Source organism: Antechinus flavipes, chromosome 4 (assembly GCF_016432865.1).
Source record: "Antechinus flavipes isolate AdamAnt ecotype Samford, QLD, Australia chromosome 4, AdamAnt_v2, whole genome shotgun sequence".
In the NCBI taxonomy this organism is placed as follows: Eukaryota; Metazoa; Chordata; class Mammalia; order Dasyuromorphia; family Dasyuridae; genus Antechinus; species Antechinus flavipes.
In genome coordinates, this window is record NC_067401.1 from 380,734,036 (window position 1) to 380,762,026 (window position 27,991).

General features: G+C 34.8%; 1 protein-coding gene and 1 long non-coding RNA gene across 3 annotated transcripts in view; one reads left to right on the top strand and one right to left on the bottom strand.

The window, feature by feature from the left end:
• On the bottom strand, positions 1 to 26,547 carry LOC127562615 (C4b-binding protein alpha chain-like). Of its 2 annotated transcripts, XM_051998477.1 has the most exons (11): positions 26,421 to 26,547; positions 23,952 to 24,140; positions 18,347 to 18,446; positions 15,624 to 15,709; positions 13,098 to 13,292; positions 10,880 to 11,062; positions 8,894 to 9,085; positions 5,634 to 5,816; positions 2,436 to 2,600; positions 1,494 to 1,669; positions 1 to 400 (listed from the first exon to the last, which is right to left on the bottom strand). In XM_051998477.1, exons 1-11 carry the CDS (start codon positions 26,506 to 26,508, stop codon positions 173 to 175), a joined length of 1,785 nt encoding a protein of 594 aa, XP_051854437.1. In that variant the 5' UTR covers positions 26,509 to 26,547; the 3' UTR covers positions 1 to 172. The 2 variants fall into 2 exon arrangements, with proteins under 2 accessions (XP_051854437.1, XP_051854438.1); XM_051998478.1 differs by lacking the exon at positions 2,436 to 2,600 and having other exon boundaries at positions 26,421 to 26,546.
• Positions 1 to 27,991, top strand: part of LOC127562624 (uncharacterized) — a 315,428-nt gene that overhangs the window by 171,123 nt on the left and 116,314 nt on the right. The window lies entirely within an intron of this gene.

Below are 27,991 nucleotides of genomic sequence, written 5' to 3' on the forward strand. Positions count from 1 at the left end.
TGTTTTTCTAATGGTTTTATTTATAGTAGCCAGTTGTACTGCTCAATCTAGAAGACTAGACTTCTATTGGTCAAATTATCATCAGTTTTTTATTTACAAAAGCATAAAATACGTTAACAAACTCTCCCAGTGTAACCGTTTATTCCCATGAATGAGAATCTAAAGAACAGCATCAATAATAAGGGTAAGTTTGTGGATCTTTTTCAATTTTGTGTGTACATGATTGTGATGATGACTCCTGATTAGAATTCATTTTATTTTTGCCTATTGCTTGTTTCAACAACTCAATCTCCAGGGATAATTTTTCTATCTCTAGGGCCAACTTGACATCCTGGGCATTTGGGAGGCACTGCATAAGCTTATAGCCTACTGAAACTTTTTCACAGCCTTCAGAGAATTCCTAAAAAACAGAAAAAAATATGATTTTAGAAAGACTTCCATTTGGGGAAAAGAACAAGATTATTTTGGTGTCTATGTCAAGACTTTCCCTGTCCTGAAGAGCAAAAAGGGTCAGACATTTCTTTGGATCTGAGTAGCATTTCTTTCCAGGATTGAACTAAGTCACAAAAATGGATAGTTATAACTGAAGAAAATACTAGCAAGACTGCAAGCAGGATCCAAGAAGAAGCACAAGGGGACATACAAGGGGAGGGGAGAGGGAAAGGGAAATTGAGGCCAATTTACCTCTTGGAAAGAAACACATGGGGTTTGGAGTCAGAACAAGCTGGGTCACTCTTTCCAAGATTCTGAGTTTTCAATTTTTTCATATTGTAAGGGGAACATTAAGATTTGAACTAGCAGGTATCTGTAGCACAAAAATCATCATGATAAAATCAGGAATTCAGATTTAGTCTATTTCATCTAGCTTTTGTTGAGTTTTTAAAAGTTTATTTTTTACTAGCTCTAATTCTCTTCCTCCCAATCAATTGAACAATTAAATAGAATAAATATAACAAATATGCATAGTCCAGCAAAACATTTTGGCTCCAGTAGCTCCTAAGAGTATTTTAGAATCCCTGAAATGGGTTGTGGGGACACAGGTTTATAACTGGGAATTTAACAAGAGTTAACAATGAATTTTCTAAACTCCCAAGAGAAATAGCTGCCTAGATTATGCTGAGCTAGGATTTAGTCTTAGTTTGAGGTATTCTAAAGACTTTTGTTGCTTCATGGGCTGCTTGTGGTAAAAGTGTTGATGTGCCCTTGAAAGGGAGAGGCTTTCTAGCCACAGCACAGAAGATAAACCTAATCTATGACCAACTCAATAAGATGCTTTAAAGATGAAGTAGTTCCTGTAAGTGATTTCAAACATCTCAGAAATTAACCTCAATAGATATATCACTTTTTAGTTATAACCGATCTACCTTCCCTATCATGGGCATTATTTTACTACTTCTCTTGGGGGCATTTCTCACTTTATGACCTTACCCATTGTTCTATATGTCACTGAGGGGTCACATAGATAAGAAGATAATCTCATGGGTATTACTTACCCATTCACACTTGGGTACTTCTGGAATCCAGGATCTATTCTCTGAGCAAGTGATGTTTTGAGGGCCAAGCAAATGATAGCCAGGAGAACACTGGATATTGACTTTTTCACCACTTAGGTACTGAGACTTCTCTGAAAACAGTTTTGCATTTGATACCTTTGGTTTTGGACAAAGAGCTATAACAAAAAAATACCTTCAATGAATAGTTTATATTTTTCAGATGCAAGGAATGATAAGTTCCTTTTAATCTGAAGGTTAAATGAGATAGGATACCTAAAGTGTCCTTGAAGACTAAGGGTTTCCTATCTCCCCTCACCTCAGTAGTGTTACTTCTAAATGAACTTTGGCAGCTTATTTCCCTTTTCTTCTCTCATTTTTCTCTCTTTTTAAATGGGAATTAACTTACCAGTTAAGGTTCTCTGATCACAACTAGCAAAAACAAATAAAGGTATACATATAAATAAACAAATAGTTTTATATTATAGCTAATGTCTTATGCAATATATGTTATGTTAATAAAACATATTAAATATGTTATATATTATGTGCAAACCCTCTGCAGCATCTGAATCTCTCTTGCCTCTGTAGAATAAGTTTGATTGAATAACCACTCTTAAATTTAACCTATACACATTTGATTATCTCTTACTACCTAATAAAGTTTGAAATCTAAAAAAGTAATATGCCTTACACATGATATTATATAGTATATCACATAGCAGTAGCTCCACATGTGACTGAGGTAAATATGTGATACTTCTTAGAAATTTGATATTAAACCAAGAGCTCCTTTGTCGACCTGCTTATGTTAGTACCCTTACCCAATATTCCCAAAAGACACTTTTGAGAAGGAAAGTGCTAAGTGAAACCACATGGCACTGAAGAAACTCTATTACCAGATCTTTCTTGGTTTCTCCTTCCCATTAAACAAGGCTTAATTACCTTGACAATGAGGGAAAGGATTTGACCATTTTGAAAATTTGCAGGTATTTGTTGGCTCTCCTATTAGGTCATATCCATCATTGCAGAAATAGTTCACAGAAACAACAAAATATCCCTCATTTATTGTAAAGTTCCCATTTGCAATGGTCTTAGGTGAACTGCAAACTAGGATGACAAGAAAGAAAGAGTAAGAATGATGATTAAGTAAGAAAACATTTATATTTTCCACTCATCATTGACAAAAATAAGAGCTGGAGGATCTAGAAAAGGTCTTCATCCTTTCCATTTAATGAGGTCTCCAAAAGGATCATTTAGCTTCATTCCCTATTGCAATAGTATCTACCCATATCACTTCTAGATTAAGGCTTCAGAAGGGTTAGGATTGATTAGGGATTTTGGATTCCCTTAGATATTGATCTTCTCTTCTTTCTTGTTTTACATGAACTCTCCTCGTGGAATATAAACTCTTTGAAGGTGGAGTTATTTATCATTGCCACTGCAATATTACAGTGCCTTGCACATTGATGCAGAGATGAGAAAACAGTAGGAAGCCTATCTGAACCTGTGAAGAAAATATGGTGTGGAAACTCTCTCTACCCATCAGCAAATCATCTGTAACTTTTTACACAGTTGCCTGGCACACTGGAAGATTAAGTAGTTTGTCCATGGTCATACTGCTAATATGCCTTGGGGCTTCTTCAATCCTTCTAGATCTATCCATAATGCCAGTGGTTTCCATTTAATGGTATATAAAGCTGTTGGAATGTTGTGACAATGGTTCAAAGAATCTGAACTAAAAATTCATCAATGATGCTTTAAGTATGCATCAGACACTTACTTTCTATGTGGTTGAGGTAAGTCACTTTCTGTCTGTTTCAGTTTCCTAACTGTAAAAGAAGAGTAATAATAACACCTCCTCACCCAGGATCAAATGAAATAATATTGGTAAAGCACTTAAATACAGTGCATATTATATAATTATTCTTGCATAATAATTTATTGTTTCCTTCCTTTCTATTAAAAACATGGGAGATTAGAAAAATGATATTGCCTTCAATAGAAATAGGGAAGTTAGAAAGAGGCATGAGCTGGGTGGAAAGAAAATTAATTCTGTTTTGGATATGTAAAGTTTGAGCTCTCTCTGGGATTAGAAAGGAACAATAGGCATAGCTAATGTGGGAATTAGTTTCACGTAATTATACATATTTATTATAAGCTTTACTCCCTTCTCCAGTGTGTGTATTGGGAAAGAAAGAGAGACATGCAGAGGAAAGAAATATTTGTTGATTGAAAAAAATATGAAATTTAACTAATCATTTACTATAATATTAAATAGTCAATTGATGATGAGGGACTGAAGCTTAGGGGGATAACTATAGTTGGATATATAAATGGGAATCAACAGCATAGAAATGACAATTAACCCATGGGATTTGATAATATTACTGAAAGAAAAGGTATATAGAGAAACTAGGTTTAAGTCAGAACCTTGGGGAATAGCCAATTAAAGGATATGATTTGGATGAAGAACCAGCAAAGAAGATTGAGAAAGAATGGTCATGCAGGTAGGGGGTTAAAGGGAAAAAGATGATCAGGAAAGTCTAAAGAAGAATATCCAGAAGGAGAAGGTAGCCAACTATCCCAAAAGCAGCAAGTAGGTCAATAAGAATAAAGACTAAAAAAGAGGCAATTGTATTTGTCTATTTAGAAATCAGTGGTAACTTTGGAAAGCAAGTAGAATTATGAAATTAGAGGAAAGGAAATAAAAGCAGCAAGTGTAGACAACACCTACTTGCTTGAAAAGTGGGGGAAAACTAAGGAATGATATATTGAGGGGATGACAAGATATAGTGAAAAGTTTTTTGTTGTTGTTGTTTTCTTGGGCTTTTTTTTAATGAAGGAAATCTCAGCATTTTTGAAGGCATTAGGAAAGGAACCAGTATATTACAAAAGATTGAAGATTAAAGAGTGCAATGAGAAGGAATGTTAAGATTATGTTCTTTGGGAGAAGACAAGGGAATGGAATGAGAGAAGGGTTGTTTTGGCAAGAAGAAAAGCTATCTCATTGTCAAAGATTCGTCTAGAGGAGGATAGAGTTGAGACTTATGTAAAGGGGGTTTGAATTGAAAGGAGAAGAAGAGCTCATACTAAATATTTTTTAATTTTCACAGTAAAGAAGCAAAGTTCTCAACCGAGAAAAAGCAGGAAAAGTAGAAACTTGAAGAAAGAAGATTGAAATAGATATCTATAAGGAGGGAGATGGAGAGTCAAAAGATTGCCCAGGAACAGCATGGACTCAGTTAAAATTAAATAATGTGAGTTTATAATTTATCCAGTCAACACAGGAGTGTGACTTTTTCTAGCTCTATTTAGCTAGCACATGAAGTATGGAGGAGTCATACAATGGGAATAACTCAGGGCTGAAGTTTGGCAAGGAATGGATGGTAAAAGGGCAAATGGTCAAGTGATTCAAGAGTAAAGAATAATTTATCATTAAACGGGTTAATTGTAGAATGAAGGTTGGAGAAGGAAGAAAGCAAAGTCAGAACAAGAGTAATGGCCTGAGAGAAAATACTGAAAGGTAAAGAAATTGGAGGTCTCAGAGATGACAAATGTTAGAGAGATATAGAATTATTATTGGATATGTAAAATTTGAGCTTAGTTAGATAACAAGTGATCTGAAGACTTTCATTGATGGAGAACATATTATCTCCTCAAACAGCTCTTCCTGGTCTTGGACATTCAATTGTTTAAAAGTTTTAGTTTTTCTTTATATCCAGCCAAAATTTCCTTTTCAGAAAATTAACAATCATTGCTCCTTTTTTCTGCCAAGAAGAATAAGCCCACTTCCTCTTCCATGTAACAAACATTTCTTCAGATTCCTGAAAGCGGTACCTAAAATCTTTTCTTTTCTATTATAAAGATTCACTTCCAACCTTTAATCAGTATTCTTTCCAGTTCCTTCACATCCTTCTTGGCTTCCTCTGGGTGTACTTTAGTTTAATAATGTCTTCCATAACTTAATATAATACTCCAAATGTTCTATGTCAAGGAAATTTTTTTTCTCATCAAGATTTTCCTCTTTTCCTACTTAGAAAAGCTGTCCCAGCGTCACCCTTACCATGAGGAAATTAATGAAATATAATAAATATGACTGAGCTAGCAATGCCTTGTAACTTAGAAATCAATTTCAGTTACCAGTTTTTTTTTTATATTCACACGTGGTTATTTCAGGTTTCCATGTACCATCTTGTCCGCAGATACTCTCTTGTTGGTAACCTTCACACTGAATTTTAATATGGCGCCTTGGTATATATTTGCAGTCATTGATGAACTGTAGGATTTTTCCATTATTAATCACTGGTGATGGGCAGCAAATCCCTGAGAAAGAAAGAGGTTGTTGAAATTAAGAAGGCAAATATACTTAAATTAGAAAATATTGAAATTTTTAAAGGATATGTCAAGAACTGAGGATCTGATTTCCACTTTATAAAAATAACAACAACATCTACATTTCAAAGAGGTTGAAGGCAGGGGAATGAAGTGATATATTTGCATTCTTCTCCAGATCTGCCTTTGATTTGCTGAATCCTAAGACAAGCATGTCCATCTGTTTTTATTTTTGTGTTGGAAGTCTCAGCAACAAAATATTAGATTAAATATGTATCTGAGTTAAAATAATTTATTCATTAACCAAATTAGATAGCTTTGATTTTATGTTTCTTTGTAAATGTTGTAAAGACTAAATCATTAGACAGTCATTTTTATCCTATTTATTTGTGTGACCTGAGTTTTCAGCTATGCCTGGAACATTTTGCATAATTGTTGCAAAGGAATGATGACTTGTTACTGTGTGCTTATCTGAAGTTGGTGTGAAAACTTCAGACTTCCTTCATTCCAGCTTTTAGAGACAACAGAGTCTCTTGGAATCTGACTCAAGACATTTGTAGAGAGAGACTTTGAAAGGCATATATGTGGACAAAGACAGGCCTTCAACATGTCTCTGATCTCAACCTTATCATTCTAAACACTTCATAGAATTGACCCTTAGGTGATCAAGATTCTCTCTCTCTCTGTCTCTCTCTGTCTCTGTCTCTCTCTCTCTCTCTCTCTCTCTCTCTCTCTCTCTCTCTCTTTGTCTCTCTCTCTCTCTTTCTCTCTTTCTCTTCTCTCTCTCACACACACACATACACACACACACACACACACACACACACAACTTGAAACAACTTTGCAGCGACATCTCAGACCATTAGGAAGGCTAACATGGCAGAAAAGGAAAATGACATTATGGAGGAAATGTCAAAAAAAATAGGTACATTAATGCATTGTTGGTAGAGTTGTGAACTAACCTATTCTGGAGAGCAATTTGTAATTATGTTCAAAAGGTATAAAACATAAATACTCTTTGATTCAACCATATCACAATTAGTATCTCAAAAAGATAAAATGAAAAATAAAAGGGCTTTTATGTAAAAAAAAAAAAATTGTAGCAGCTCTTTTTGCCATGACAAATAATTGGAAATTGAAGGAATGTCCACCAATTGGGAACAAGTTGCAGTATATTATTGTGATGAATACTATTGTTCTATAAGAAATGACAAGCAGCAAAAAGTTATCAACTGTGAATACTCTTTGATCCAGCAGTGCTACTACTGGGCTTATACCCCAAAGGATACTAAAGAAGGGAAAGGGACCTGTATGTGCCAAAATGTTTGTGGCAGCCCTGTTTGTAGTGGCTAGAAACTGGAAAATGAATGGATGCCCATCAATTGGAGAATGGTTGGGTTGTTCTGTAAGAAATGACCAGCAGGACAAATACAGTGGGGCTTGGAGAGACTTACATGAACTGATGCTAAGTGAAATGAGCAGAACCAGGAGATCATTGTATACATCAACAGCGATACTACATGAGGATGTATTCTGACAGAAGTGGATTTCTTCGACAAAGAAATCTAACTCAGTTTCAATTAATCAATGATGGACAGAAGCAGCTACACCCAAAGAAAGAACACTGGGAAATGAATGTACTATTTGCATTTTTGTTTTTCTTCCCGGGTTATTTTTACTTTCTGAATCGAATTCTTCCTGTGCAACAAGAGAACTGTTCGGTTCTGCACACATATATTGTATCTAGGATATACTGTGCCATATTTAACATGTATAGGACTGCTTGCCATCTGGGGGAGGGAGGGGAAAAGTTGAAACAGAAGTGAGTGCAAGGGATAATGTTGTAAAAATTTACCCAAGATGGGTTCTGTCAATAAAAAAGTTATAATTATGAAAAAATAAAAAAAAAGAAATCTAAAAAAAGAAAAGAAAAGAAATGATGAGCAGGATGGCATCAGAAAAATCTGAGAAGATCCATATAAACTGAAACAAAATGAAGTGATCAAAACCAAAAGAGCATTATGCATAGTAACAGCAATATTATTGACTGTGAAAGAAAGAACAATACTATGATCAATGACATTTCCAAAGAACTTGTGATAAAAAATGCTATCCACCTCCAGAGAGACAACTAATGAACTTTGAGTGCAGATTATTATTTTTTTCTTCCTTCCTTCCTTCCTTCCTTCCTTCCTTCCTTCCTTCCTTCCTTCCTTCCTTCCTTCCTTCCTTCTTTCCTTCTTTGTTGAAATCCTTACAAAGTGTTAACTCATTAGAGTTGATAGAGACAATAATTATCTAATTTAACATGGTCCAGTATGATTGATCTGATCCTACGAGGAGATGTTATGAGCTAGAACTTGAAACAAGGTACTAAGTGGAATCGAGGAGACATTGTTTAAATCTAGGTTAGCATTGATTTAATCATACAACAAACAATGGTTTCCCAGTGATATAATGATTGGTGTGTACTCAGTGAACAGCATATAAGCAAGAAACTCTTGGGGCCCCAGAGCACTCTGGGAGATACAGAAGCCCACAAGCCCACTCTCGGAGATGGAGTCAGATTCAATCCATCTTCCACCTTTGTGCTGGGTGGAGGCTGAAGAAAGCAGAGGCAAAGGATAAGCTGCAAGAGCTCTTGGAATCAAGAAAGGAGAAAATAAACGTTTGGATTTTATCAGCTGGCTATATTTGAGGTGATTATTACTCTGAACTGAAACTAAGGCTGCCTCCAGAAAACCTCTTCCAAGAAACCTGCTCTCAGAGAGAACGATTATATTATAAAAAAGAAGAGAACACCACATTTCTTTGTTTCCTAGATTGTTTTGATTTCATATATTCCTCCTTCCCTCCCTTCCTCCTTCCCTTATTTTCATTCTCATTCTCTCTGTGTCCTTGTGTCTGTCTCTTTCTTTCTTTCTTTTGTTGCAGTATGGTTAATATTGAATTATGGTTTGCATAACTAAGGCTGGATAAAACCATTGCCCAAAATGCACTGTCAAAATCAACTCGTTTCTTAAAACTGGGTTTCACAGATGAAAATAGAGATAGTAAATGATACTTACTCTCACAAAATCCTCCCTTCATTTGCCAGCTAAAATCTTTCTGGCAGGTTGCAGTAAGTGATGTATCTGGAGTGGCTTTGTATCCATTATTACATGTAAATGTTAATACAGTGCCAACCGGGAACACACTCTCATATCTATAATAGCGTTCAACATCAGCATTTTCAATAACTGGTTTTTTAGTGCAGGCATCTGGTCATAAGAAGCATTGAAAACAAGTGTTAGTTACCAAGGCCAATCATAACAACATAGCAGTCTGACATTTTAAAGGATGACATGGAAGAAACTAACTTAAACAATGATCTAAGATACCACTGAAATTGTCAGAAATTCTCTTTGGGTGTAACTGGGAAAGGAAAAACTAGACACAGGGAATTGTCCAGGAACTGAAAGATATCTCTGTGGAATAAAATGTGTCCTTATTGAAGCCTGCAAAGAGGTAGGTGGGGGAAAAGGACACTACTACAGAAACATCTCCACCAGTGCACTGAATATGTCTAAATGTGGAAATACCATATAGTGTGCACAGCTGTAGGCAGAATGTTCAGATTCGAAAGATGAATGGTTTCTGGTCATTGAAAGAACCCAGAGAGGAGATATTGTCTGTCTTCTTAAACTAGAGAATATAGTGCACAAAGCATTGTGTATAATTGGAATCAGGAAGACCTGAGTTCAAATCCTGATTCATATACTGGACAAGTCATTTAATCTTTTTGTGCCCCAGTTTCTTCATTGGTGAAATGGATATAATCATGGAACCTATCTCCCAAATAGCTGTGAAAAAGCAAATGAGAAAACATATATAAAGAATTTTGTAAACATTGAAGTTCTATATAAATATTAGCTATTATTATTATGTTATTATATTCTTAACAACAACAATATTAATCCCATCTAAAATAATTTATCTTTGAATGACCTTATATTCAAGAAGAAGGACTGGACTTTCCAGTAACCCTGCAGTAAAGACAAATTGCAAAAGTTTGCAGTGCTTCCTAATTGGATTATGAGAATGGACAAAAGGCGTCTAGCTAGTCACCAACCTTGATTACCTCTAGGAACTTCATCTTTTACATTTTAGATAAAGATCTGGCAAGAAAAAATATTTTTTGACTATTCACAACTGAAGCTTTGGTTTTCAGTCTCTTTTGTCTTTCCTAGTAATATTATGTTTGTATAAGAAATGATTCTAAATATAATTTCCACTAACTGAAATCATCATTGCTAAAATATATCTATTGAGCCCCAACTTTCTATATTTTGAATGGTAGGTTCTTTGGGTTGGACTGGAGGCAAAAATTTTACAAAGTAAAATAAAAGGGACAACGGGGATGGTTACAGTGGCTAAAATATTGTAATTGAAACCAGAAATTCCTGAATTCCAATCCATTCTCAGCTATTTGCTAATTGTATGGCTGAGCTAATTACTTAACTTTTCTCAGCCTTAGCTTCCTCATCTATAAAAATGGAGATAATCAAACCAGCTGCCTTCTAGGATAGTTGTGAAGATCAAAGATGTGTATATGTGTGCTTAAGTTTTGCAAAGTGATACAAAGTGATCCAGCTCTGTTTATATGGTTGGTGAGGCCAAGGGGCTGGAAACATAGCAAATGATAATTATCATAATTAGCATTTAATATAAACATATAAACAGACTGGATTTATGTTTCTTTTACATCAGGGGAAAATGGAGCTCTTTAAGAATCAACCATCTAGGGCAGCTAGGTTGCACAGTGGATAGAGCACCAGCCCTAAAGTCAGGAGAACCTGAGTTCAAATCTGAACTCAGATACTTAACACTTCCTAGCTGTGTGACCCTGGACAATTCACTTAACCCCAATTACCTCAAAAAAAAAAAAAAAAAGAATCAGTCATCTAGTGTTCTGAGGACTGAAACAGAACAAAATTATATGACAAAATATATTAACACCAGTCCTTTATGTGTTCCTATACACTTAGAGTCGTGTAGAATGTGTCCATACTTACTGATCTCACAAGTGGGGATATCAGGAATCCACTGATTGTCAGCTCCACAGTGAATCACATTGCTGCCATTTATAAGGTAACCCCTGTTGCATTCGAGCATAACAGTGTCTCTGTATGTGTAGATGGGTCCAAGACCAGAGGTTAACTTCCCATTTGGAAACTGTGGCTGCTTACAGATGACCTCTAAAGGAAGAAAACAAGAGACTTAGCCCAAATTATCTGATGTAACAACATGAACACATTAGCAAAGGCATGAATGGACATCCCTAATGTTGCATGCAGATACATGTCAGAAAGTTCCCTAGTTAGTACAGTGAGGATATTGACCTAGATCAGAGGTTCTTAACCTTTTTTGTGTCATAGACTCCTTTGGCAATGTGCTGAAGCCTAAGGATTCTTCAAAATAATATTTTTAAATATATACAATACATAGGAATACAAAGGAAGCCAATTCTATTGAAATATTTTTTAAAAGCCAAGTTTATCAATACAGGTTAGGAATTTGCGAAGTTTGTGTTTTGCTACTAAGGTGCTTTTAAATTACAATTCTACAATTCATGAGGCATAGTAAAAATATTTCATAACTTCAAATATTTGCCTAGTACCAAGCTCCAAAAAAATCAGAATAAATGAACAGCTACATTTGCTCCATCATTCTGACCATAGTGTGATGTTCCAGATCATAGTCATATTGGTTAAGATTCTTATTATAGATGAGAAAATGGAGGTGCAGCAGAGGAGGAATTGACTTTGTCCTATAGAATCCAAAAATTACTTAAGAGTTAAGAAAGGGAATAATGTTCCTGAGTAGCAAGAATATGTAATTTAGACTTCAAAAAGGTTGAAGGTCAGAAGATCCAAAGACATTGACTTGTAAAGGAAAAAGATGCAAAGGAAATACTTCATCTATTCCTAAAAGGGGCATTAAAGCTTGAATAGTCCATTGTAAATGAAGAGACCAGTGAGAGATGAACTTGAGATGAGAGAACTTATCTCAAGACAGAAACCTTTATTACCTTTGTCCTCAGCCACTTATCCACCTGTGACCCAATAGGCATCTGGGAATTACAATTTAGCTAATCATCACACGTAAAAGTGGGGTCACATTCCAGGAATACTACCTCTGAACTAGAAGAAAGTATTGAACAGGAAAGCCTAGACCTCTTCCATATCCTGTCTGGAAGTTACAAATCTCACAAGTCTTTCTCTGAGGAGTCTAATAAGATAAGCTTCTGTAAGTTTTTAGCCTAAGACAAGAGTATTGTAGACTCATCTATGCCAGAGGCTACATTTACCCATCTAAAAGTAAGTCTAGAGAATCCAGAATATCAATCTATCCAGCTGACACATTACACTCTCGGAAGAGCCCAGTGGTTGAGAGAGATTTTTGGCACAGTCTGGAAGCAGCCTAGCTCTGTAACAAAGTAGCTTTACAACTGAGTGGGTTTCCTGAATCATCCTAGTACCAGGTCAACTGCTGAACAGAGATGTTGTGGCCTATGAGAAGCCAGATAAGCTGACTAATGGGACCATTCATCTATCTATCTTTGAGACCCTTCAGCAGAGGGAGTGAGGACCCTCAGAGAATTAAAGAATACTGAGAAACTGCAAGTCCAGAGTTGTGAATTGCCTTAGACTTTTGTCATCTCTACACGAGAGCCTCAGTATCACCATACTATAAATTTGTACCTAGTCTTACTTAATATGAACTTAAGGTATAGTTGTGGGAGAGTATGTCTCAGGTTTGAGGGTAAATGCTATGAAATACTTGTTCTTGCTATAGCATTTGGGTAAATGCCTTTGCTAAAAGCTAACTGATCTACAAGTTGATTGTTACAAGGAGAACTTGTCGGTAAATAGGTTGGGTTGGCCACCCATATAGTTACCCTAGAATCCTCAGGGTATCCAACTTAGCATTGCTAGTGCCCACTGTGGAAATGAGCCCAGAGTGTTACACAGATATTAATGGTACAATATATACCAGTCCTCTTATGGCTCCCTTTGGCCTTTAAGCTTCTCGAAGACAGAGACAATTTTGTTTCTCACTTGGTCTAGCCTTAGGCAACCTGCTGATGCTCAACTAATATAAAATGTATATACAATTATTGCACTCAAGTGAGTTGCTGTCACCACCTCTTCCAACTTCCATCCTCCATTAAACAACTAAAATCTTAAAGATGTTGTTCTTCTTTTACACTTCTTCACCTTCTTCACTTACTTTTGCATGTAGGGGGTTGTGGACTCCATGTACCAATGGTCCCATTGACTACAATACAGGAAATCGAGGCTTCTCCTATAAGTGAGAATGGAGGGTTGCATCTGTAGGTTACGGAAGAGCCGAAGCTATAGATTTCATCTTCTCTGTTGCTGTGCTTTCCATTGCTGATGTGTGGTGGTGGCGGACAAATTATAACTGGATACAAGTGGAGAAGAAAATATAATCAGGGAAGGAATTTATTGTTATCTCTGTACTCTCCTTTAAGCTCAACTCACTCTCTGGTGTTCTACCTTCCCACTAGCTACTTTGAGCCTCTTAGAATAACACTGCCCTTAGGCCTGTTCATAAGGATGTCTCTGGCCGGGGACTGCTGTTTTTTGATCGGGCTATTGAATGAGAGGACAGCTAGTTGGTACAGTGAACAGAGTGCAAGGCTTAAAGTCAGGAAGTCCTCTTCCTGAGTTCCAGTCTGGCCTCAGACACTTAACTGGTTGTGTGAACCTGAGCAAGTCATTTAACCCTGTTTGCCTCAGTCTTCACATTCGTAAAATGAGCTGGAGAAGGCAATAGCAAACCTTTCCTGTATCTTTGCCAAGAAAGCTCAAAGGGGGAGGTAGGGGTCATGAAACTTTGAACACAACTGAAATGATTCAACAACAACAAAAACAAAATTGAATGAGATAATATTTATAAAGTGCTAAGTACTATGCTTGGCACATAGATACTTAGTACATGCTTATACACTTTTCCCCTTCAGTCAAGCTGCTCCCTTCATTCCCAATTCAATTAATTCTCCAGATAATTCTACTTCCTCGGCAGCTAACTCATTTCTCCTCAATGAATGACTCACCCTCTGTTCCCTAACATGGAACTTCTCTACCCCTCTTTCATCTCCCCTTATGCCTTTGTCTTTTCCTATTAGAATATAAACTTGAGAGTATTATCAGTTTTAAAAATTTTATCGCCAATGCTTAATGAGTTTTTTACCCATCCATTCATCCATCCATCCCTCTATCTATATTTATTATCTATCTCTTTATCTGTATATATTTATCCATCATTTATCTATTCATGTCTATCTATATTTATCCATAATTCATCTATTCACATATCTATCCATCTAATACAATCTATCCATCTCTATTTTATCTAATCTATATCTATTCAGCCATCCATGTCAATTTATCTATCATTTGTCTATCAGTACTATCATCTAACTCTTCATATATCTTTCTTATGTATCTATTCATCTAGCCTTCTATCAGTCATCTATTTTTTATCCAGCTAACTCTCTATCATATACAGAATCATAAGTTTCCATTTAGAAGGATCCTTAGAGGGTATAGAGTCCAATCAAGAAATTTTGCAGTTGAGGAAACTAAAGTTCAGAAAAACAAAGGTCCCACAAGAAATAAGAAGTAGAGCTGACATATGAATCCAGATCCTCTGACTTCAAATCTAGCATACTTCAAATGCTTCTGTGAGTGTCATTACATGGCAAATTAATTCTCAAAAGCATTTAGTAATCTCTGTCTATGTTCCAATGCTGTGCAAGATGCTGGGGACACAAAGGCAAAAATGGAAATAGTCCCTCCCTTCAGTGTTCTACTAGGTATAAGAATATGCATAAATAAGTAAATATAAATATATACAAAGTAAATACCAAGCAGTTTATTTTGAGAGTAATTATGGGGTTGAAAGAATCAGAAAAGGACTTGTGTAGGAAGCTTGAACTTGAGCTGAACTTTGGTTGAAGCTAGGAATTATAAGAGGAGGAGGAGAATATTTCAGGCATTGGGATCCACCTTGCACAGAACAAAGATGAGAGATGGAATATTTATGTATAGGGAAAGTGAAGTGGGCTAGTTTGGTTAGAATATAGAAGGTATGGGAGAGAGATATATGGAATAGCTGTAGTTATATGGAATAATATGATGGCTAGAGTATTCAAATCAGCATCAGGTAGAATGAAAATCAGTCGACTCAGACATTTACTAGTTGTCTGACTCTGGGCAAGTCACTTATATCTCCTTGTGGCTTGGTTTCCTTATATGTAAAATAGGATTTTATTTTACTCGATGACCTCTAAGAGCCCTTTAGCTCTAAATCTATAATATCTATTAATTAATTCTAGAATGATGGGTCAGATTCAGATTGTAAAGGGTTTAAATGCCAAACAAAGGCATTTATGTTTGATTTTAGAATCAATAGGAAACCACTGGAGCTTCTTGAGAAGAATGATGTGGTTACATCTGATGCTTAAAAATCTCTTCTTGACTTCTATATGGAAAAAGAGGAGGAGAGATCAATCATATAGCTATTGTAATCATTCCAAAGTATCAGTGATAATCTAAGGATAGAAAAAAGAGAATGTCATGAGACAGGCTGTGGAGAAAGAATTGAGAAAACTTGATAATAAATTGAAAATGTAGAATGAGAGAAAGGGAAAAGTTAAGGATGACTTAAAAATACAAGAACTTTGAGGACAAGAAAGTTCATGAACAACTAGAAAAGGTCTTGACTTACTTTCACATTGTGGGATAGGATCACTCCAAGTAACTCCTGTTTCAAAAATCTCACAGGTACTTGTTGATGATCCAATTAAGTTGTATCTGAATGAGTTGAATCAAAAGCATTAGTTAAATTCTTCTTACCATAAGCATAATTCAGCCATAAGAGATACCTTAATAGTTTCTCTTTGGCATCTTATCCACTAGATACCAACAATAACTTTGACCAACTCAAGTACAGTTCATCAATGGGATAAGATCCCTAGAGAAAGATTCCTTCCAGAACAAAGGAAGACCATGCTTGTAGCTGTGCATCCTTTCCTTAACTTCTCACTTTTTAAAAACTTAAGATCACTTTCTACTTACTGTAAAAAGAGGCAGAAGATAAGTAGGTTCTTTTTGTCTTTGGGATTTGGCCAATTTAGGAATGTTAGACTAGTGATTGTTGTTCCTCTGAGCAAGCTAAGACGTTGAATGCTTTCCTTATGCTTATCTTTGAATTGAAATAATATTTGCTTATTTCCCCTCTCAACTTCAAGACTTCCTGAATTTTAGACCTCCAGTTTCCTTTAACTGTGATTAAACATTGACTCCTGTCAAATGCTTTGACTTCTTGATTGCTAGACTCATAGAGCTTGATATCTTCTGTGTTATTCTTCCAACTCCGAACTCCATTCCATCAGCTTAGTCCTTCTATCACCATTTTCCTTGAATTAAACATTTTTAGTGAAACTAGCAATCACAATATCATCAAGATTATCATTATTAATTTATATTTTATCTGCTTCCAAAAGGGATATGGGATTTCATAACACAAACAACAAAAGTAACAAAAGTCAATGAAAGGAGAACAATCATAGATATACTGAGTCTCTGAGAGGTCAGCTTTTGGTGTTTTGTTCCCATTAACAGGCGTTAGAACTAGAAGGCACTTTAGAAATTATATCATTTCACCTCATCATTTTACAGATGAGGAAACTGAGACCCAGAGAGTTGTTGAAATTTTTTGAGAAGAGTGAATCAGTCATATATGAGAAAGATGAAGTGACTTTCTAAGAGTTGAATAAGAAGTAAGTTGTAAAGTTAGAATTTGAAATCACTTCTGACTAATGTGTACTTAGCTCTAAGTTTCCTGAAAACAGAGGCACAAAGAGAAAGGTTAGATTTTCTATTTCCTAAGAACCATTACATTTAATTCCCAATCTCTATATTTTTGCCTGTCTGCATTTTTGATTTCCTTCACAAGCTTATTGTACAATATTTCAGAGTCCGATTCTTTTTGTATAGCAAAATAAAGATTTGGTCATGTATACTTATTTTTTATTTAATTTATACTTTACTATATTTAACAGTATTGGTCATCCAGCCATCTAGGGGAGGGAGTGGGGGGAAGGAGGGGAAAAATTGTCACAAAAGGTTTGGCAATTGTCAATGCTGTAAAATTACCCATGCATATAACTTGTAAATAAAAAGCTATTAAAAAAAAGATTTTCTATTTCTACTTCATAGAATTTTCTACTTCTCACTATGTAATAAAAGAAAATATACAAAATTATAGAATTTGAGATTTGGAAGGGACCATATCTGGCCACCTGAAAAACTGCTGAATGAGATCACCGGATTAAAATATAATTGGGAAATATTTTTAAAAATAAATAAAAGTACAATATAGCATACATAATGTTAATTTGTGTTTTGCAAGGCATTATTCCAATTCCATTAGTATTTGACACCATTGGCAAGGACAATTTATTTTTTCCTATGAGAGATGAGAAACTGAGGCCCACAGAAGTAAAGCATCTTGTCTAGGATCACAGCAGTAGGAAATAACAAAGCCAGGATTCAAATCTAGATCCTTTGCCTCCAAATACAATATTTTTTCCATCCCCCTCATAACCTTCCTTGTCTGGATTTGGTAAGCTTCCATAGTACACAAAACAAAATCAAAGTGTAAAACTAACAAATATAGGTTTTCAGTGAAAATAAAAATGAAAAGTTCCATATCCTTACCTGAAAATCTTATACATACTGTCTCCCTGTGCTCAGAATGCATTTTTTCTTCACCTTTGATTCTTGGAACTCTGTCTAACTTCAAGGACTGACTTTAGTATTCATACCTCTTTCAAAAGACCTTTTTCAATTCCTCTAATTTAATGTTCCTCTTCCCCAAATAACTGGATATTTTTTTTATTATTGTATTTATTCATCTGTGAATGTGACCCTAGTGAAATGTTAAGTCCCTTGAAGACAGGCACTGTGCCATTTTTGTATTTTCATTCTTAGCACCATACCCAGTGGCTGGTACAAAGTGTTGACTTAATAAATGCTTACTGACTGATTAATAAATCATACCTTTGGGGCAGCTGAATGGTGCAGTAGAGAGAGCACCAGCCCTGAAGTCAGGAGTACCTGAATTCAAATCTGATCTCAGACAGTTAACACTAACTAGCTGTGTGACCCTGGGCAAGTCACTTAACCCTAGTTGCCTTGGCAAAAAATAGATAAATAAATGAATGAATGAATGAATGGATAAATAAATAAAAATAAATAAATCATACCTTTACCTTCAAACTGCTAGAATGGTTCAGTTAAGATGTTCCTAGAGGTTTATATGTCTAGGTTTTTAAGCCTTACATTCTAATGGAAGAAGTTATTATTTTTTGGAAATTGTTCTTTGCAGCATGAAGCTCTCTTCTACAGACCAAAAAGGTATTGGATTTCAGGCTATCTGACACTCACCCATCCAAGCAGCTAAATTCTATTTGGGAACCAAATTCAAGGTCTGTCTTAATGAACACCCTCCCATTGTTCAGTTCTCCTGGGTGATGGCATCGTTTTTCTAAGAGGAAAATAAACAGGAATTAAAGTTTTTAATTGCTAGAAACTTATGACAGTTTTTTAAAAAAGCATTGGGGAAGACATAACCTTATCTTCATGACCTATCTTTCAGAAAGATCTAAAGGATCAAAAACTTAGAATAAATCCTCACTTCTTCTATTCTCATTGTCTCTGTAGATTCTTCTTTGCGACAGACAAAAGAAAAAAAAAGACTTTGATCCATTTTTTAAAAATTATCTCTACAGCAGAATGAATGGTGGGGGGAGGCAAAAAACTTCTTAAATTGCTCCTAGTTGTTCAATCATATAATCTCTTCAGATCTTGAGATCACTAGCTCAAGTTATGTCTGTTAATAAGTTGGCTGGGTCAATTTGCCAGTCCAACTGGATAAGTCAAAATCATAGATTTGAATCTTTTTGTGATGGCAAAGAACTAGAAATTAAGAGTATAATCATCAATTGAGCATAGTTGAATAATTTATGGTATATGTTTGTGCTGGAATACTATTGTGCTGTAAGAAATGACAAGCAGGTTGATTTTAGAAAAAAATGGAAAGATTTACATGAAATAATACATAATGAATTGAACAGAACTAAGAACTATAGTAACAGCAATATTGTTTGAAGAATAACTGTAGAGGACTAGCTATTCTTAGTAATATTAACATTTAAATCAATTATGAAGGATTTATGAAGGAACATGCAATCTCCAGAGGTAAAAACCTGATATATGGAAGTATGTATGCATGATTCCACATATATCTATATCAAATGTTAGCTTTCTCTAATATGGGATTGGGAAGGAGGGAAACAAGTCAAAACTCAAAATGAAACAAAAAGATAACTAAAAATATTCTGAGGAAGGGTCTACTACCTTTACTATACTTCCAAATTGGAAAAAATTTTAAAAGATTATAAAAATTCTTTATTTACAGTTCAATACAATTCAATGAACCTATAATACTTCAGTTTTAAAAATTCATGGGTTTGAGTCCTATGTAAGCCAATCATTTTGCTTTGTTTCATAATATAATGGTGATTACTTATATAACAAATGCAAATTGAAACAACTATGAAGTACCATCTCATATCTATCAGATTGGCTAATATAACAGAAAATGAAAATTATAAATGTTAAAAGAGGATGTGGGAAAATTGGGCCATTAAGGCATTGTTGGTAGAATTGTGAACTGATCCAACCATTCTGTAGAGCAATTTGGAACTATGCCCAGAGGTCAACAAAACTGTGCATACCCCTGGACCCAGGAATATCACTACTAGGCCTATATCCCAAAGAGATAATAAAAACAGAAAAAGGACCCACATATAAAAAAAATGTTTATAGCAGCTCTCTTTGTGGTAGCAAGGAATTGAAAATTGAGGAAATGTCCATCAATTGGGGAATGGCTGAACAAATTGTGACATATTAATGTAATGGAATATTATTATTGTATAAGAAATGATGAACAGATGGGTTTCCCCCCAAAAAAGCTCTGAAGTCTTACATGAACTGATGCTGAATGAAGGAAGCAGAACTAGGAGAACATTGTACATGGTAACCGTATATTGTATGATGATCAGCTTTGATAGACTTTGCCCTTCGCAGAATTATAATAATCTAAGATAATTCCAAAAGACTCATAATAGAACATGTTAGACACATCCAGAGAAAGAACTATGGAATCTCAATACAGATTGAAGCATACTGTTTTCATTTTGGGGAGGGGGGTTTCCTTTCTCTTCATTGTTTCCTTTTGGTTCTGATTCTTTTTTCATAACATGACTTATGTGGAAATTTGTTTAATATGATTGTGCATATTTGGAACTATGCTCAAAAAGTTATCAAACTATGCATACCCTTTAATCCAGCAGTGTTACTACTGAGCTTATATCCCAAAGAGACACTAAAGAAGGGTAAGGGACCTGTATGTGCCAAAATGTTTGTGGCAACCCTGTTTGTAGTGGCCAGAAACTGGTAACTGAGTGGATGCCCATCAATTGGAGAATGGCTGAATAAATTGCGGCATATGAATATTATGGAATATTATTGTTCAGTAAGAAATGACCAACAGAATGATTTCAGAAAGATCTGGAAAGACTTACATGGACTGATACTGAGTGAAATGAGCAGGACCAGGAGATCATTATATACCTCATCAACAATATTATATGTTGATCAATTCTGATGGACGTGGCCATCTTCAGCAATGAGATGAATCAAATCAGTTCTAATGGAGCACTAATTAACTGAACCAGCTATACCCAGTGAAAGAACTCTGGGAGATGACTAAGAACCATTACATAGAATTCCCAATCCCTATATTTTTGTCCGCCTGCATTTTTTATTTCCTTTACAGGCTAACTGTACACTATTTCAGAGTCCAATTCTTTTTGTACAGCAAAATAATGGTTTGGACATGTATGCTTATTTTGTATTTAATTTATGCTTTAACATATTTAACATGTATTGATCATCCTGCCATTTGGGGGAGGGAGTTGGGGAGAAGGAGGGGAAAATTTGGAACAAAAGATTTGGCAATTGTCAATGCTGAAAAATTACCCATGCATGTAACTTGTAAATAAAAAGCTATTAATAAATCAAAAAAATATGATTGTGCATGTGTAGCCTATATCAGATTGCTTGCAGTCTGGGGGAGAGGAGGAAGGACAGAAATTTGGCAGAAATTAGAGATCAACATCTCACACTGTATACTAAAATTAGATCAAAATGGGTACTTGATTTGGGCATAAAGAAAGATACTATAAGCAAATTAAAGGAGAACAGAATAATTTATCAATCAGATCTATGGATGAGGGAAGAATTTATGACCAAATAAGAGATAGAGAGAATTTTGGGATACAAAATAGAAGGTGTTGGGGGCAGCTAGGTGGTTCAGTGCACAGAGCACCAGCCTTGAAGTCAGGAGGACCTGAGTTCAAATCTGGCCTCAGACACTTAACACCTCCTAGCTGTGTGACCCTGGACAAGTCACTTAACCCCAATTGCCTCAGCAAATAAATAAATAAAATAGACAATTTAAATTAAAAATAAAATTAAAATTTTGTACAAACAAAACCAATATTGAAGGAAAGCAGAAATTTTGTGGGAAAATTTCCAGTGAGCTTCTCGATCTTTATCTTATCTTTCAAATATATAGAGAACTGAGTCAAATTTATAAAACAAATCATTCCCCAAATGATAAATAGTCAAAGGATATGGACAGGCAGTTTTCTGATGAAGAAACCAAAGTTACAATAGTTCATATGAAAAAATGCCCTAAATCACTGTTGATTAGAAAAAAGCAAATTAAAACAAATTTGAAGTATTCCTTCACACCTATCAAATTGTCTATCATGACAGAAAAAGAAAATGATAAATGTTGGAAGGATATGAAAAATTTGAACACTAATGCATTATTGGTGGAATTGTGACCTGATCCAGCCATTCTGGAAAGCAATTTGGAACTATATCCAAAGGGCAATCAAACTGTGCATACCCTTTGATCCAGCAGTACCCCTATTCCAAAAAAAATTTTAAAAACAATCCAAACAAAAAAACTTGAAAAGACTTACATGAACTGATGCAAATTGATGTAAGCAGAACCAGGAGAATATTGTACACAGTAACAGCAATATTGTAATGATGATCAACTGTGAATGATTTAGTTATTCTCAGCAATACAGTGATCTAATATTAGATTTCAGAAAGGCCTAGAGAGACTTACACGAACTGATGCTAAGAGAAATGAGCAGGACCAGGAGATCATTATGTACTTCAACAACAATACTATATGATGATCAATTCTGATGGACCTGGCCATCCTCAGCAATGAGATGAACCAAATCAGTTCCAATAGAACAGTAATGAATTGAACCAGCTACACCCAGCGAAAGAACTCTGGGAGATGACTAAGAAGCATTACATAGAATTCCCAATCCCTATATTTTTGCCCATCTGCATTTTTTATTTCCTTCACAGGCTAATTGTACAATATTTCAGAATCTGATTCTTTTTGTACAGCAAAATAATGGTTTGGACATGTATACTTATTTTGTATTTAATTTATACTTTAATATATTTAACATGTATTGGTCATCCTGCCATCTAGGGGAGGGGATGAGGAGGAGGGGAAAAATTGGAACAAATGGTTTGGCCATTGTCAATGCTGTAAAATTAACCATGCATATAACTTGTAAATAAAAAAGCTATTAAAATTTTTAAAAATACAATTATCTAAGACAATTTTTAAGTGTCTATGATGAAAGAATGCTATCCACTGCTACAAAAAAAACCTGATGGAATCTGAATGTAGTTAGAAGCATACTGGTTTTGTTTTTGGTTTGTTTGGTTTTTTTAAATTTATTTTTGGTTTTCTTTTTTACTAAATTTTTTTCTTATCTTTTTTATGTTTTCTTTCATAACATGACTAATATAATTTTTTTGCATGATTGTACATGAATGGCTTTTATCAAGTTGCTTGCCTTCTCAAGAACTGGGGGAGAGGGAGGGTGGAAGAAAATTTGGAACTCAGAATTATTCAATTATTAATAAAGGTTAAAATTGTTTCCACATGGAATTGGGAAAAATAAAATATTAAATTTCAAAAAAGAACAATCATAAAACTTTTTAATTAAAAAAAAACTACTTAAAATACAATATAGGTATATCTAATCTTCCTTATAAATTCATAGAACTTTTTTTCTCCTTAAAGGACCTTAGAGATAATCTAATCTGACCCCTTTAATTTATACAGGAGAAAATCTGGATCCAGTAAGAGGAAGGGACTTGTACAATGTCACACAAATAGCTAGATCAGAGCTGGGAGTAAAGTATAAGCCTAATAACTTATATAATTGTAGGGATGTTAGAGGTTATATTAGATAATCCCATGCTTGATTTAGAAATTTCCTAACATATCCTCAACTCAAATAATCAAAATAATCAAATAATGTCTGCTTACATACTTTCAAAAATGCAGAACTCACTTGCTCAAAAGATAGAGCATTCCGGTTGGACAGATATAACATTTAGGACTTTCCTAACTTTAACTCTTAGTTCAGTTTTACCTTCTAAAGGCACAAAAAATATCTGATGTTTCTCTACGATAGTCCTTCAAATATTTGGAGACAGTTGGTCATGTGCAAAATAAAGGACCTTGAAAAATAAATCAAAATTTTATGAATCAAAAAGTGGTTTGTGTATTAAAAGAGGTTGCTTGTGAGTTATTTTGTAGTTTTTTTTTTAAAAAATCTTCTTTCACAGAACAAAGGATTTCCCCATGATTTTTCCATTTTGTATTTTCATATATTGATTTTTTTTTCAGAAATGAAATGCACCTTGACACAGTACCTGTACCTTGACACAGTAACTGACTCAGGAATTCCCTAAGGATCCAAAGGTTCTTGTAGTTTTCAAAAGTGCCTCACAATCAGGGAAATACACAGACATTCAGAAAACCTCTAAAGAACAAAGTAAGGAAATCAAAAATCAAATGTTAGGTACTCACTGACACAGAATGGAGTGGTAGGATACCAGGAATTATCTCTACAGGTAAGTGTAACTCTGGAGCTATTCCGACTGTAGCCTGGGCGGCAAACATATTTCACTTGTTCTCCATCTGAGAAGGTAGTTTTGTTTGCCATTTCCATAGACATTGGGGCAGCATAGACAAGTTTGGGCAAGGGACCACAAGAACCTGGCCATCAAATCAAATGAGATTCAAAAATTAAAACCTAGAATCTGTTGATAATGCCAGGAGTTAAATAGCATATTGTAGAAAGGCAGGAGTAATGTTTTTGCATCTATTCATCCCCATAGAACACAATACAATGCCTTGAAAACAATGAACGTATATATGTACTCAGGAATAAAAAATATAGCTTGATGATGATAAAAGACACAAAAATCTTACCTCTGCTTCTCTATTTATGCAACAACTTAATTCAATAACAAGATAAGACTTGAGTTTTATTAACCCTTCTTATTGCTCACCTTGCCAAGATTATTCAAGTTAATAAACCAATTGTGATTATAGAACCAGAAAACAATTTTGCATTGTTCTTATCAGATGCCTCCTTTGCTTCTATTCACCTACTGCTGAATGGAGCCAGGGAAATCCTCAAAATCATGCTAACAGGCCCCTCTACAAAAATATGTTATCTATTCCTAATTGAGCCTTCATCTCTACAAAACAAATGTTCTACTCATTTCTAATGGATTTGCTTTTGTAATTTCTACAATTTCTATTTTAAATCTTCTAATTTTTCCTCGAGTTTCCCAAGGAGCTATCTACTTACTTTTTCAATGGAGGAATTTACTTCATACTTTGCCCCAAAAAAGTGAGTCCATTTATTAAGAACTTTCTCTCCTCCTCTTCTCATCATTCAGGTATTTTTTTTCTATTATCTCCTTTTTTGTTCTTATTTCAAATTAAAAAAAATTCTTGCCAAGGCAAACCCCTCTATCTTTATTCTTGGATCCTATTCCCTCCCATCTTCTTAAAAAGATTGCTTCCATTATCTTTCTCTAAACTTCAGTCTCTCTTAATTTGCTGACTTCTTCACTGCTGCTATAGTGGTATCATTTTTTTAAAACACATTTGTCTTTTTAAAAAAAGCCTCACTTGATTTGACCATCCCTATTCACTAATGTTCAATACCTCTCCTCCCCTTTGTGACTAAGCTCCTTGAGAAAACCATTTATACTAGCCCACTCCATCTCCTTTTTCTCTTTTCTAAACACTTTGCAATCTGACTTCCAATCTCATCTTTCATGTGAAACGTTTTCTTCAAAATTACTAAATGTAATAGCATTTTCTCACTCTCCATTCTTCTTAGCATCTCTGAAGCCCCCTTCTTTGGGTATCACTCAAGGCTCTATGCTGGGCCTTATTTTCTTTTCCTCTCATACAGTCTTTCTTAGTAATCTTATCAGCTCCCATGAGTTTACACAGATGAATTTCAAATCTGTATATCTTAAAGCTTTAGTCTTTCAGAACAACTTCCCTTTGAAATCTTGAATTAGATATCCCATATGTATGTCAAACTCAACATGTCAAATACAAGACTATTACTTCCTCTCAGTTCAAGCCTCCTACCTTAACAACTTTCCCATTACTGTCAAGGATATCATCATCCTCCCAGTCATTCAGACACAAGTGCCCCCTCTTTTTCCTTCTCTCTTTTAAAAATATTAAGAAAGAATTCTAAAATTATTTTAGTCTAAAGCCTTTGGATGAATCTTAAAGAGAAATCTTATCAGTCTTCTTTTTAACTATTAATTCTGAAATAAAAAGTTAACATTACCTTTATAATTTATCACTATCATTTTATTTTCTCTCATGACATTTTTCTAACTGTAACTATAATTCTAAAATATCAAGGACTAGAGAGAGATTTTCAGACTCATGGGGGAAATTCTATCCATCTTTGGTCCTCTCCCTCAATAAACAGAAATAGACTAAAATAATCAAAATTATCTGTTGGTTTTTTATATTTAAATATTTCTCTTGTTTTCTATTCACTTCCTGCTTCCCCCACCTTATGGGAATTTAGAGAGTATAGATGTTACATCTTGAGCTTCACTTCTGTTCCTCCCCAGTATGGCATCATCTCCTTTCTCTCCAACAAAAGTAAGAGCCTTATCTAGGAAAACACTTTCTTTCTACCGTTGGGACACTCCTGATGAGTTCTCTCAATATTAACTTACCCCAAGGTACAAAAATTCCTAGTTAAATCTCTGATTTTAGTCCTGGTTGATCCCAGGGAGTATATTGGTTTTGGGTATTCCCTAAAAGTTTAAGAAGAGTCATTGTGTATGTCAATTTTGTTCCATCTCAGATAATTGAGTGAGCTGTCCAACAAACCCCTTTGGCAATATTGGAGAGAGATTCTCCGGATATTAGGTCCTATTAATATGTTCAAATGAATGATGTTTATATGACTTTTTCCCTCATTCCCCATTCCCCATCACTTACCATGCACACTGGTTAGCAGGGCAAAAGGCAAGATTATTTGAAATAGAGTTGAACCATGTTTTTTCCATTTCTCCCTCCTATATGCCATCTCCTTTTGCAATTCTTGGAAAATTTGTCAGCAAGTGTTTCTTCCTAGTTTTTCTGGTGAAATAAGTAGGAAAATGGCCTCTTGATTCAGATAAACAAAATAAAACAAACTAGACAAGTTATTTAGAATAGAAAATAAATTTCTCATGCCATGTATCAGCCTTAAATATAAATTCATTTAAATAATTTTCAATTTTGACAATTTACTTTGCCCATAGAAATGGAAATAAAGGCAATGGTAATTTCTTGGCAATACTTTGTTCCTGCTTCAGGATTTATTCATGGATATTACCTCTTCAAAGTATTTAAGGAAATTTATTCTTTAAAGGAAATCCATCATAGTATAATTCTTAATCACTAGGTGGGGAAAAAAAGGTATTCACAATGTTCTAAGTAGTATCTGTTACTTAAGGGATAAATATTTCATTAGACTTGGGTTTCCTATCTATCCCCTATTAGATAATGATGATGGCATCAGGACCAGACTTATAGGAAACTCCTGGATGAATAAACTCACAATCAAAGCACATTCTGCAACTTATACTCTTAGTGAGTTGCCCTGAGTTCTGAAAATTTAAATGATTTGCCTGGAGCCACACAGCTCATGTGTCAGAGCAGGCCTTGGACCCAGGTCTTCTTGAGTCTAAGCCCAGCTCTCTATCAACAACACCCTGCTGGCTTTCCTGATAGCAATGACAACTGACATTTTTCTAGAATTTGATTGGGGAATAAGATGGTTTCAAAATGCTCACATTATCTCACTTGGTCTTCACAACTCTGGGGTTGTTGCCTTTATTATTTCCCCTCATCATACAATTGAGATAACAGATAAAATAATTCACCAAAGGACATAGAACTAAAACCCAAACTCAAGTATTCTGACTCTGTCTACAATACTAACTAATGGAGCTAGATTTTAGGAAAAGTTCATAAATATTAAAATGTTTTACAAATGTGAGCTGTCATCGTTGACCTATTCATCATTTCCTATCCAATTTTATGCCTATTTTCTATTGAACTTTATATTAACTATTCTTCAATTAAGATGGTCTCTTCATTGCCCCTTCCTGCCAAAGTTTCATGCACACTTCCATCTCAATGCCTCTACCTATACTGTACTCTTGCTTCCTTTCTAAATCCTACATATCTGCAAGCAGAAATTGAGATATTTTAAAAGGATTTCTATTACATATCCTTGGAGCCAGCTACATTGCTTCAAGACCTATAAGCGAACATGTCAAAGAAAAAAGGAAAAAACTCATATGTATTAAAAAAATATGGAAAGCAGCTCTTTTGAAATAGTTAAAAGTAGGAAACAACTTTTAGGAATTTAGGAATGGTCAAAAAACTGTGGCATGTGAATGTAATTAGTATTTTTATCCCATAAGAAATGATGAAAGGGATAGTTTCAAAAAAACAGAGATGGTTTGTATGAATTGATGCATAGTAATGTGAGCAAAACCAGGAAAATCTTTATGTAATAA

Coding starts and splice junctions, on each gene's coding strand:
- LOC127562615 (XM_051998477.1), bottom strand. CDS start 26,508: ATGGCATATAGGAGGGAGAAATGGAAAAAACATGGTTCAACTCTATTT. Junction 18,447..23,951: donor TACCACTCCATTCTGTGTCA/GTGAGTACCTAA, acceptor TTTTCCTCTTAG/AAAAACGATGCCATCACCCA. Junction 15,710..18,346: donor GAATTTAGCTGCTTGGATGG/GTGAGTGTCAGA, acceptor CAACTCATTCAG/ATACAACTTAATTGGATCAT.